We start from the raw sequence: 12,273 nt of genomic DNA, 5'->3' as shown, positions 1-12,273 counted from the left end.
GGCGGTTCTGAGCAGGTTTGCTGTTTACTCCTGGTTCCCCAAGACCGGCTTTCTGAGTATCGCTGTCCATTGTGCATTCGAGACACGAGTGATTATTCCTGGGAAGCACAGTGGGTTGCTGGCAGCAGTGATTACACCCCAAAACCGGCTGTGCTGCTTGCTGGGCCTCATCCCTGGTCAACAGAGAAAACACAAGGAAACCAGGAGTCCTAGTCATTGAAACACTCATCTGTTTATCTGTGTCTACACTGCCGCCAAGTCAGCGGTTAGCTTTCCCTGAAGAAATTTCCCTAGCATAAAACTAGAAATTTTTATTTTTATTTTATTTATTTATTTATTTTTTTAAAGATTTTGTTTATTTTTATTTATTCGACAGAGATAGAGACAGCCAGCGAGAGAGGGAACACAAGCAGGGGGAGTGGGAGAGGAAGAAGCAGGCTCATAGCGGAGGAGCCTGATGTGGGGCTTGATCCCGTAACGCCAGGATCACGCCCTGAGCCGAAAGCAGACGCTTAACCGCTGTGCCACCCAGGCGCCCCAAAACTAGAAATTTTTAGAACATGCTCCATGTCTGACCATCTTCCTTCTTTATTTCCTTGAAACCTCCTCCTCCCTCTGGATGTGGATTTCCCACCACAGCTCATTCTCAAATGCTGCCTTAGAAGGTGCGGGGCAAAGGAGAAGAATAGTATGCAACCTTTCTCTTCTTTCCACCTTTGGTTTTCCAGCAACAGCTACAGGCGTACGTGGCCTGGGTGAATGCACAGCTCAAGAAGAGGCCAGCGGTGAAGCCGGTGCAGGACCTGCGACAGGATCTTCGGGATGGGGTGATCCTGGCCTATCTCATCGAGATCGTTGGTCAGTTGGCCCTGGACTCTGATGCTGGAACATGCCTTCTTTATCCTCCACATGCCCTGCAGAGCAGTGTGCTGCTGCTTTGTAGTATATGGAAATGGAAGTATAAAGGTTTAACATACTTGCCCAATGTTCATTCATTTATTTACGAATCAACAAACTGTGTGCCGGGCACCGTATCATGCTTTGGCAATGTGATTCTTTTTTTTTTTTTTTTTTTTAAGATTTTATTTATTTATTTGACACAGAGACAGCCAGTGAGAGAGAGACAAGCAGGGGGAGTGGGAGAGGAAGAAGGAGGCTCCCAGGAGAGGAGCCTGATGTGGGGCTCGATCCCAGAACGCCGGGATCACGCCCTGAGCTGAAGGCAGACGCTTAACGACTGAGCCACCCAGGCGCCCCTGGCAATGTGATTCTGAGCGTGGTCTCTGCTCTCAGGAGTGTCCCAATCTAGTTGGAAAGACTGGAAAGTGAACGCAATTCCATTCACATACTTAGGACTCTGATGGGGTAAGGACAGAGAGGGGCACATGGGCGGATGGAGGCACCCAATCCAGTCCTAGGGTTCAGGGATGGCTTGCCAAAAGGACTGATGTCTAAACCAAGGCTGGAAAAGGAAATAGTAGTGAGGCCGAAAGAAGGAGGGTTTACCAGCAAAAGGACCCCTCCATGACATTCCCATATCTCCCCATGAAAGGGCTCGTCCTCAGGGAGCCCAGGAGCTGTTGCCAGTCGCTCTTACTGGATGGTGCCATTCCCTATGTCCATAGCATTTGTCCACAGCTCTGGTATTACGGTAACATTGCCATTCACTGAGCAGTAATAGTTTTCCTCTCTCTCCAGTGTAGACTGAGCTCTTTAAGAGCAGGCACAGTATACCTTTTTTTTTTTCTGTTTCCACAACTTCTGCCCAAGGGCCTGGAACAGAATAGGCATTCTGACATTAATCGTTCTATTAATCAGCTGACCTTGCTTAGAGTCCTTGAGAGATGTGGGGCTTGCAAGTGGCATGGAAGGAGCCCGGTTTGCTACCTCACTGGACCAGCTCACGGATTCACCAGGGCATTCATTCATAATAATAACAATGATAATAGTCATAGTTGCCATTTATTGAACACTTTTTATCTCGTTTAATTTGATTTCATTTAATTGTCAACTCTTGAGAAGCAGATAATGTCATCCCCATTTTTAGGAAACCAAGCTTAAAAAAGATTTATAAAAATAAATAAATAAATTCATCGAACACTTAGAATATATTGAGGATTGTGCTAAGCTACTTTGAATGATTTATGCTATGGGGGTGAGATGAGTACTACCGCCTTACTCATGTATGAGGTTCAGAAAGGCTAGGCGACTTTCCGAGGCCACGTAACTGTACCGTGACAAAGCAGAGGTACAAAGCTAGAACTGTTTTAATTCCAAAGTTCATTTCAGACCTTTCTTTTTAACTGATTTGAATCGATTATACTTGAAAATATAATCAGATAGAAAATGCAAAAGCCACAAAAGGATATAAAAGCCTTTTTTCCACCCGCGGTAATGATGTGTTCTTTCTGGAAGCAACTAGTGTTAGCAATTTCTTGCATTTTTTTTCAGAGATGTTCTATGCATATAGAAGCAATATGAATATGTATTCTTGGTTTCCCAAAACCCAGATTCTTAAATGCTGCATTTTATTGTGACTTTGCTATGGGGAAAGACTCGCTGAATTCACTACCTTATTCCCCATTTTTTCTTTAACATGCCCTCATCGAGCTTTTGATCCCACTTCCCCACTGAAAGTGCTTTCGTCAAGGTCACAACCTTTGCCTTCTCAAATCCGGTGGCTCAGCCTCAGTCCCCATTTTATTCAATTTAGCAGAACACAGTTTGTCCCTCCCTCCTCTTTCAGACACCCTCTTTACTTGGCTTCCAGGGCCTGCCTTCCTCACTGGCTCCCCTGTTTGCACTGCTGGCTTTTCTCCTTTCTGACCTCTAAGTGTTGAGGTCCTCCACATTCAGTCCTTAGCCCTTGTGTTTTCTCTGTCCCCAAGTGATCTCTTCCCACAACTGTATCTTTAGCCTTAAACTTGTCTTTGAGTTCGAGACATGAATATCAGCTTCATGCTCAGCATGGTACCCTGGATGTCTAAAATGCAGCTTTGGATATTCTCCCTACCAGTTCCTCTCTCCAGATTTCTTCACTGAAGTAACACAGGACGGTCTCATTCACCCAGCTATTAAAGCAGAACGCCTGGAAGTTGTCCTTAATTATTCTCTTTTCTTCATATATCATAGCTAATCCTTCATATGTGCTATCTGCTTTATATTAAAATTTTACCTGATATCTGACTTCTCACCTGTCAGCCTTTTCCAGTCAAGCCCAAACCATCTCACTAACCCTTGCCTTGACTAGTTTCATTTTCTAACTAATCTCCCTGTTTCCTCTCTACACAAACTGAGTCCATAGAGAGTCCACTTTTAAAAACACAGATCAGTAATCCACAGACCCTTAAATGACCTGGCTTTGCTTCCTTGTCTGCCTTCTCCTAGGATTCGACTCCTGTCTCTCTCTCCGCTCCAACCGCACGGGGCTTGTGTTTGTTCCTCAGATCAGCTGAGTTCATTCCCGCCCTGGTGTTTGTACCTGAGATTCCTCAGTGTGGAGTGCTTCCTCCTCAAATCTTCACATCTCTTACTTTGTTCAAGTCTCTGCCGAGATACATTATCAGGGAGGCCATGATCCGACTCTTCTTTGTGTTTCCTCATAGCACTTACCACGGCCTGACAATGTTTTAAACACGTACTGGTTAACGTGGTCATCTGTCATCCTGGAGACAGCACCTCTGCAGTGGAAGGGGTGTTGTCCCTCTTGCTCACTGCTGTGTCACTGGTGCCCAGAATAGTGCCAGGCACGCAGTGGGTGCTCAATGAGTATTTGCTGAATGAGTAACACGGTAACTTCACAGGCCCCTGGGAAGAGTTTTGAAAATTTGAAGACCCTCCAAAAGGCTTTTACTTTCTTATTCCCCATCCAAATTACAAGCACGAAGGCTTAACTCACTTGCATATTTATGTATAATCTTAGCATTTACATCAAATATTCCCTCTCTTGGTATCTGGCTATTATGAAACTTTGATAGTGTTTCTCCCTATAGCTTTCGTATGTTTTCTCTCTTCTAACAGCAGGAGAAAAACTGAATGGGGTACAGCTGAGTCCCAGTAACCAACAGGAGATGAAGAATAATGTGGAGAAAGTGTTACAGTTTGTGGCCTCCAAAAAAATTCGAATGCACCAGACGTCGGCTAAAGGTCAGCGCCTCATCACATCTATGGGGGAGGAGTACACTCAGCTTTACCCAGTGATTATGAGGCTCAGAAGAACCATCCATTGCATAGCCAAGGGTTCTGAGTAGATTGGAATAAGATGAGGCCCGTGGCCTCATATCATTTGTCCCGAAAGAGAGCTAACCTCTTAGGACAGGGTGATTATCAAAATCTGAGTGCTTTGAAAACCTGGGTGGAGACAGACATTCTCTATTCATTTTAATTGAATAAAGGTTTGCTTGAGTGTAGGTACAAAAATTAATACAGTAGAAATGACAAGATTGGGATATTAACTTTAGAATGTCTCATTTAAGTAATCAAAATTGAAGATAGTGTTTTTCAATTCCTTGGGTTTCATGCTCAAGAATTATTTCAAATCATAATAGCTATATTTTTCCATCCAGTTTTCCAGAAGAAAAATATTTTATAGCTTTTTATTTTTTGGATATCACAGAATATTTCAGGCAAGATGAAAGGGGTTCTGGGACCTCTGTACGTACCCTCTCTTGTAGCTGCATGGCCACAAGAGGACACTTCTCAGTCCGTATTGAGCCCAGCTGCAACAAAGCATTTGTTTAGGTGTCCTCAGCCCTGGCTCCCTGGCCCTCCCGCGTATCTCTAGAGCTGACTGTAGATCTGGTTCTGTTTCAGCTGCTGTTTCTGGGTCTGATTGCCCGTGGCTCTGATGAGAATGGGGGCCGTAGGGAGTCTTCCTTCTATGTTGGATTATTGGTGTTCTCTGTGCTGGAATCATTCAGGTGGGGCAGATACTTGTACCAATGAGAGCCCCCTGTAGAAGGAAGGATAGCCAAACTTTTTCCAAGTCTTGCATATTTGCAATGCAAATGAAATGAAACTAAAAAAATAGAATTTTACCCATTCCCTTACTTTAACTTTCACCAAACCAATCACATTGTTTTTTTGCATGCATTCTTTTTTTCTAGGGCAAAATTTAGAGTGCTGTAATATCTCTGCTCTGGTCCCCATGAGGGGTGGGCTTGGGGATCTGGCCCATTAAAGTTAGCTATTTTGAGGGAGTACTGCCGTTGAGGACATCATTGTCGTTTACCTGGCAAGTGCAGCAGCTTGCTAATTAGTCTCACTGCCTCGAGTTTTGTCCCCCTCCCCTCCGCTCTCCACACAGCAGCCAAAATTATCTTTCTGAGAATACATAAGCTCATGCCACTGCTCTGCATGTGCGGGTCTTAGGGGGACAATCCAAAGCCTGTCCTGTGGCTTGCCGTGCCCTTTCTGACCTGACCTCTGATTTACCCCCTGCGGCCTCGCCCTTCACCTTCTCCCCCTGCACTCTGAGCCCCTAGCTATGCTGTTCTCAGTTCTCTGCCGCAGCGCCATGCCACAGGGGCGTCACGCGAGTCTCACATACAGAACTTAAAAGTTCCTAATAGCCACATTAAAAAAAAAAAAAAGGAAATGGGAGAAATGAATTTTAATAATACATTTTATTTAACCTAATATATTCAAAATATTATCAGTGCAACATGTAATCAATGCAAAAGCTATTGAGATATTGTGCATTCTATTTTTTGTACAAAGTCTAATGAGATATGTTTCAGTCTGACTATTTTTTGTGCCAAGTACTACTCGTATAGCACATTTCAATCCAGACTGTACCCTTTAAGCGCTCAGTAGCCTCATGTGGCTAGTGGCTGCCATACTGGACAGCATAGCTCTTGTGTGTCATGCTCTCTCTCACCTCTAGACCTTCACACCTGCTGTTCCCTCTTCTTGGAATACTCTCTTCCTTCTCCTCCTTTACCTGATGAACCAGTGCTTGTCAATCAAGTCTCAGTTTAAAATTTACTTCCCCTGAGAATCTTTCCCTGAGCCCTCTAGGCTGGATAAGATGCCTTTACTTTGCTCCCAGAGACTCCCAGAGCATTCTGTTCTCCTACCATAACACATTACCATACTTCGTTATGATTGCTTTTAAATGTTCTGTCTTCCTGTTGAACATGGCTCTGTGAGGACAGAGAGACCTGTATCACTAGCAAACACATATTAAATGAATGAACCCTCTGCCTCCCTCTTAGGACCTCTGGGTCTGTTCTGTCCCTCAGATATTGTGGAAGGAAACCTGAAGTCTATCATGAGGCTGGTCCTTGCCTTGGCAGCTCATTTCAAACCTGGCTCCAGCAGGACAGTGAGCCAAGGAAGGGACTCCAGAGCCCCTCTGCAGAGTCACCAGCCACACTGCGCCACTGCTGTGGCCCAGGGAGCAGCTGCCGCTCTGGCTGATGTGTGTCATGACGTGTCACGGTCAGGACGGGATGTCTTTCGATACAGACAGAGGTAAGGGTGGAAATCTGGGGATGGGAACTTGTTCCTCTCTCTGATATTTCATGGTAAATGATACCGTGCCATAGATGGACGCATCCCCTAAACAGCCCACATTGCAGAAAAGAGCATGGAGTGTGGGTCAGAGAGGACACTCCAAGAGAGAAAAGCCCTTTTAAAAGAGGTGTTTATTTTGCAGTTAGCAGAAAGTAAAGGAATCATATTTGTAATTTTTTGTTCTGGTGCCCAGGATGTTAAATATATGCCTTTGGCACAGTGTGTTTTCTTCACGGGGAGAGATGTGGGAGCAATGTTCCAAGTCATCTGGGGGAGTCTCTCTAGAATGTATCCTAAAGCCAGCTTGTCCTGAAGACTTATGGCAGGAAACATTTCGGGGGTTGTATGTCTGTTGGGAGAGAGCAGGACCCTGGGTGTTGCAGAGACTAGTGGAATTGGTTGTGTTTAAGTCTGTCTTCCCTGCTGGGTGTCCAGTGTCTTTAAGGCAGGGGCTTGGCCTCACTCCTCTTTCTTTCCTCAGCGCTCTGAGAGTGGCCATCTCTCAGTTCTTGTTGAGTTGACCTGAGCTGAAGGACTGACACCCTCTCCTTTGCTGGTGCCCTCCGACTTTAGGAACAACAGCGTGGATGAGGAGATCGAGAATCCATACTGGAGCGTGCGGGCCCTGGTGCAGCAGTACGAAGGGCAGCAGAGGTCTCCGTCTGAGTCCAGCTGCTCCAGGTAACTGTGGTGGCAGCTCCTTAGCACGACCGTCCTGGTTCGAAGTGGAATTCTTGGGGGGACGTCTCAGAGTTTTCAGCTTCAAGTAGCAATACGACAGGCAGTAAGGCTCCTCGCTCTTTTCTCTTTATCTCAGTTTATGTTTGACTTTAAAGGGTCATCTTCAGCACTGCTTTGAGGTTGTGCTGGCAGGAAGGTAAGGAGGGTGGGGTGTGGGGAAGTTTCCCCACACAAGGAAGGTTTGTGTGGAGCCTGAGTGTCGGTGCCCAGCTCTGTCCACACGGGGGCGTGACTGGGAGCCGTGAGGGCCCAGCCCCTGGTTCAGATATTGGCGTCTCAGCCGCCAGCATTTCTGACAGCCAGTTCCATGGTTCTGCCGTGGCGCCTGCGCTGAACGCTAAGTGTGGCCTGAGAAGGTTGTATCAAGCACGTAACAAGAGAAAAAACGGAGCAGAGTTGTCTGAGAGCATTAGGATGTTTCCAACTTTCATTTACAGGGCTAGGAATTGTGGCAGGTTACTATGCATTGGAGTGGCCTACGCTGTTTGTGACTCTAGCAGAAAGGCCATCTCTAGCCCTCAGAGCCAAGTGCAAAGACCAAAACAGGACACACTGCTCTAATAAAAGCCTGATGGATGCCAAGTGTAGTGGCAGAAAAAGACTACCTTCCTGGCTCATGTAAATCATGCTCCTAAAAATATATCCCCTGATCATGTCAGCTTATTTACCAACTCCGTTTCGTTGCTGAATCATTTTTAATTTATGCTCTTACGACCTTTTCTCTCCTACCCCAACCCTGCTTAGTCTGTTCTAGTTAAGCCTAATTGTTGTCTTACATGTATCTTAAGTGCATTAATTTTCTTTCTTCCTGTTTCTTTTCCACATGAAATTCCATCTTAGATTGATAGACCATTTCTTAAATTTATTGCAGTCACATGGAATTCTTCCCAGCGTTTTAATATACCGATAACCTTGCTCAACTTTAATTTTTACATTTAGTAGATTGCTTTTTTATTTATAAAATTCACATAACATAAAATTAGACACTAATTTTAAAGTGTACCATTCAGTGGCATTTAGTATCTTCATAATGTTGTGTGACCATGTCCTCTATCCAGTTCAAAGACATTTTCATCACCCCAGAAGGAAACCCTGTACCCATTGAACAATAGGTGTGCTAGTAATGAGAATCTAAGCCATTTCTTCCTTGCTTGCCGCTTAGACTATCACTTGGTACAGAATCAAAGGACATTTCATTGTATAATGAGATCTATTGCTTCCTGCATGGCTACAGGCCTTTCACTTTTTTGTGCCTGCCAGAGTTAGAGTGAGAGAAAGCCAGAGTGAGAGAGAGCCAGAGAGAGAGAGAGAGAGCGCGAGCGCCAGAACAAGCCAGAGCAAGCCAGAGCGAGCCAGAGGAGAGAAGTCTGGATTTCTTCCTGAGAACACCTGCTTCCTTCCTTTCTGGCAGGAGAACTCAGACTGGGGCAGGGGCTGTGACACAATGTGAATTAGGGACGCCCTGGAAATCGGGCTGCGGGGGCGGGGGGCGGGCAGACAGTGACAGTTTTTCTGGGAGAGGAGTCAGGTAATAAGTCGCATTCCCCTGTCTGTCGCTCCTTCCTGCTTTTTTGTCATTGTCTTCTAAGCTGACCTCTCACTTACATCTTTGGGATGCTGGGTCAGTGAGCTCCCGGGACCCAGCAGGCTCTGGAACATTCTGTCCGCTCTCCCCCTTCCTCAGGGGGAGGCCACCTCATGGCTCAGTGACCCATGAAGGCCGGGAGACCCCGCGATGTGATGGTGAACGGGGAGTGGCTTAGAAGATGGGAAAGGTGCCCCCCCCATCCCGCTCCTCGAGAGACACCCCGGCAGAGCCAGGGCCGCCTGTTGCTCCGTAGACCTCGGGCCGGCCTCCTCCTGTGTCCACGCAAAATGATCCTTAGTTGGGAAACAAGAACACATGCAACGCCTGGGGGAAGGTGGGAGGAGATCGACGTTCGGCGGGTTTCCGGGAGCGACCCTGAGTCTCCACCCGGCCAGGCTCCCCCTCCGGCGAGGAGCCAGGTGACACCGGACCCGACCTCCGTGGCCGCGAAGGGAGGGGTCAGTGCAGAAAGGGCGTTTCCAGCCCCGGGGTGCCCACCCCTCCTCGGGCCTCGGCGTCCGCGGCCCCGCCCCTGCCCAGCGCTGGGCTCCCGCTCGCCCCCCCCCCGCCCGCCCCGCCCGCCCCGCCCGTGCTGGGTCCGAGCCCCGCGCTGCCCGCCGCGCTGACAGCCTGGAAGCGGGGGCGGCGAGGGGAGGGGCGGGAGAAGCTGGAGGCGGCGCGGAGCCGGGGACGCCCGCACGCTCGCCTCCGGGACCCGACCGCGCAGCGGGAGTCGCGGGCAGCGCTGCCCCGAGCCAGCTATGGGGTGAGATGCCCGCGCCCAGGGGCACGCCCGGAGCCGCGCGGACGCCGCGATGCTGCTGCCAGGGACCCGCAGCCTAAGAGGGGAGGCGGCTTCCGCCCAGGCTGGGCTGCTGCAGCGTCTGAGCGGCGGGGACCGCGCGCCTCAGTCCCGGGAGCATCCCGGTCCCCGGGGCCGAGACGTCCGCCTCTCTGCCTTTCCGACTCTCTCCCGCGGTCGGGGCCAGCGGCTCTGATAGCCGGCCTGCCTGTGGAGTGGTTCTGCGGGCCCCAGCGTGGGGAGACATGCCCGAATTCGGGAGCGCCGTGACTCCCAGCCTCCCGCTTCACCCGGGGAAGCAGGCTCGCTGAAGCCGGAGCCAGGAGGGGGACCATGGGAGGGACGCAAGTCAAATGGTGAGCAGAAGCCACTTAGGCTTTGGAGGTGGGGGGCATGGGCGGAAGCAGGGCCGGGGCTGGAGGATGCTCTTAGCCAGAGACGCACCGGGATGGGTAGGGGCGCTATACTGGGAAGGACAGGCTGCGGGTCTGGGATTATCACTACAAAATACAGTGGGTTTAGGAAACTGGAGCCAGCATAGGGGAGGGAGGAGTGGCCCTTTTCCTTGTCCTGTCTCTGCTGTGGGAGGGCACTTCAGGAGTAAACCGGGCTCTTTCTTATCACCCATTACCCATTTAAAAAAAATGATTTTACTCTGATTTGGACTTTGCTGGGGGATCATTTGATGCTAAGATTGGAGAGATGTTAGACTTGTGGGAATTAAGAAACATATCAGTCACACCTTGTTTGTAATCAGTTCCCTGATTTGAGGGGATTATGATGGCAGGTGGGGCATTACTTGTTTACAAAACAGGGGTTTCGAGCTCATCAGGAAGAGCCTAAGCCATGTAATTAATTAGCATTAAAACACTTTTCTGTGACCTGAAGCACAAGACTGAATGCACCATCCTCATCTCCAAGCTTCTTGGGGTTGCTGCAAGATTGCTGCTCCGACATGTGTCTCAGGATTTTTCTTCCTCAGGTCCTTTATCTTTTGACTTGGCCGCCTAGTTTCATGGTCTTACCTCTCTGTGGCCTCACACACTGGCAGCCTCAAATTCAAGAAAGAGAAATGTTGTTTTCCTTTGGCGGCTCTGCCACTCCCCCAGTGGGGTTGGATATGCAGACATCCGCCTCCTTCTGCCCTTATATGGGAGACAACTCACTTCAGAGGGGGAAGGTGGAGCTGAGCATGCGTCTCTGCTTTTAGGCAAGCAGTTTTCCAGCATCCTAGGTTCATACTCCTCTTCCCACCCCCACCCCCACCCTCTGCGTCTCACACATACCCACTGTGGTCCAGCCAAATGCAGGCAGTGGAACGTGTCAACCATAGCACCTTGTCAGCTAAGGAAGTGTCATTTTATCATTTCTCAAAGAAGAGCAGCTGATACAGGAGGCCTCTTTCTGCAAGTGGTTCCTCATTTCTGTAGAAAGGCAAATGCAGAGGCCTGAATCGTCATAAATCTATTCTCCTTATAATGACAAAGTGCCTTTACACTAATGCTTTCCCAGCAGTTAGTTCATGTTGGCCTGGAAGTCAGATTGCCTCAGTGATGAAAGATGGATAGGCAATTACCTTTTCTAAATACCTCTCCTCGCCATCTTTCTACCCCTTGTCTGCTCAGGTTATAGATCTATAGATAGGGTTAAGCGACTTTCCTTACCTTGAATCAAAAAATCTGTAAATTGTTTTCTAAGGTTCTAATAAGGATGAGAATGCATTACTGGTTGAGGTCATTCCCACCAAAGCCCTTAAACTTGGGACAACGAGGATGAGACACTAGTCCTCAGGCCGCTCTCGAGGTTTTGAAATCTCTTGACTACAACCACTTGTGCTCAGCTCTTGTTTTTCCTGGTTTCTAGGAAAACAAAATGTTAACTCCTGATCGAGGCTGTGAGGATTAGCCTGGGGGACTTCAGGGGCACATTAAGTGGGTCAGTGAGTCCTAGACACTTTCACTGTTGTCTGGGTGATGGATTTGGAAAGAATTTGTGAGAGGGGGCAGGGCCTGGAGACCCCACAGCCCCTGAGATCGTTTCAGAGCTGATGTTCTCAAGGTGCAGCGCAAAGAAAAAAGGCCCTTCAGGTTCCTTTCCCCAGTCAGATGGAAACATCAGCCTCACAGTTTCATCTTGTCTTGCAGATTTGCTGTTGTGCTGCAGCTTTAACATTCATCTTCCCTGAAAATCACAGTGGTTCCCTCAAGGCTAATAGTTGTATCAGAACTTAAGAACTGTTGAGAGCTTTCTTTTTTTTTTTTTTTTTTTTTTAAGATTTTATTTATTTATTTGACAGAGATAGAGACAGCCAGCGAGAGAGGGAACACAAGCAGGGGGAGTGGGAGAGGAAGAAGCAGGCTCATAGCGGAGGAGCCTGATGTGGGGCTCGATCCCAGAACGCCGGGATCACGCCCTGAGCCGAAGGCAGACGCTTAACCGCTGTGCCACCCAGGCGCCCCTGTTGAGAGCTTTCTGATAGTAATTTGCAAATAATATAGCAGGTATCTGAATAACTCTTCGATGGTACAATCAAGTAAACCTTTCCCTCTCCCTAGCAGGTCTTTCCCCCTTTTTCTTCGGAGTCCCATTTTCCTTGTCATGTCCTGTCCTTGTTGATGTATCACTG

At 48.2% G+C, this 12,273-nt stretch overlaps 1 protein-coding gene across 2 annotated transcripts in view; it reads left to right on the top strand.

Moving 5' to 3' along the window:
- Positions 1 to 12,273, top strand: part of DIXDC1 (DIX domain containing 1) — a 60,643-nt gene that overhangs the window by 22,528 nt on the left and 25,842 nt on the right. The window contains exons 2-5 of one of the 2 annotated variants that reach the window (XM_040631220.1): positions 729 to 858; positions 4,021 to 4,146; positions 6,243 to 6,474; positions 7,090 to 7,197. In XM_040631220.1, the coding sequence (XP_040487154.1) occupies positions 729 to 858; positions 4,021 to 4,146; positions 6,243 to 6,474; positions 7,090 to 7,197 (596 nt within the window). Of the gene's footprint in view, positions 1 to 728; positions 859 to 4,020; positions 4,147 to 6,242; positions 6,475 to 7,089; positions 7,198 to 9,492; positions 10,004 to 12,273 lie in introns of those variants that run through there. The other variant, XM_008690081.2, reaches the window with a different exon arrangement.

This window comes from Ursus maritimus, unplaced genomic scaffold (genome assembly GCF_017311325.1).
Source record: "Ursus maritimus isolate PB19 unplaced genomic scaffold, ASM1731132v1 scaffold_16, whole genome shotgun sequence".
Lineage (NCBI taxonomy): Eukaryota > Metazoa > Chordata > Mammalia > Carnivora > Ursidae > Ursus > Ursus maritimus.
This window is presented reverse-complemented; position numbering and strand designations above follow the sequence as displayed.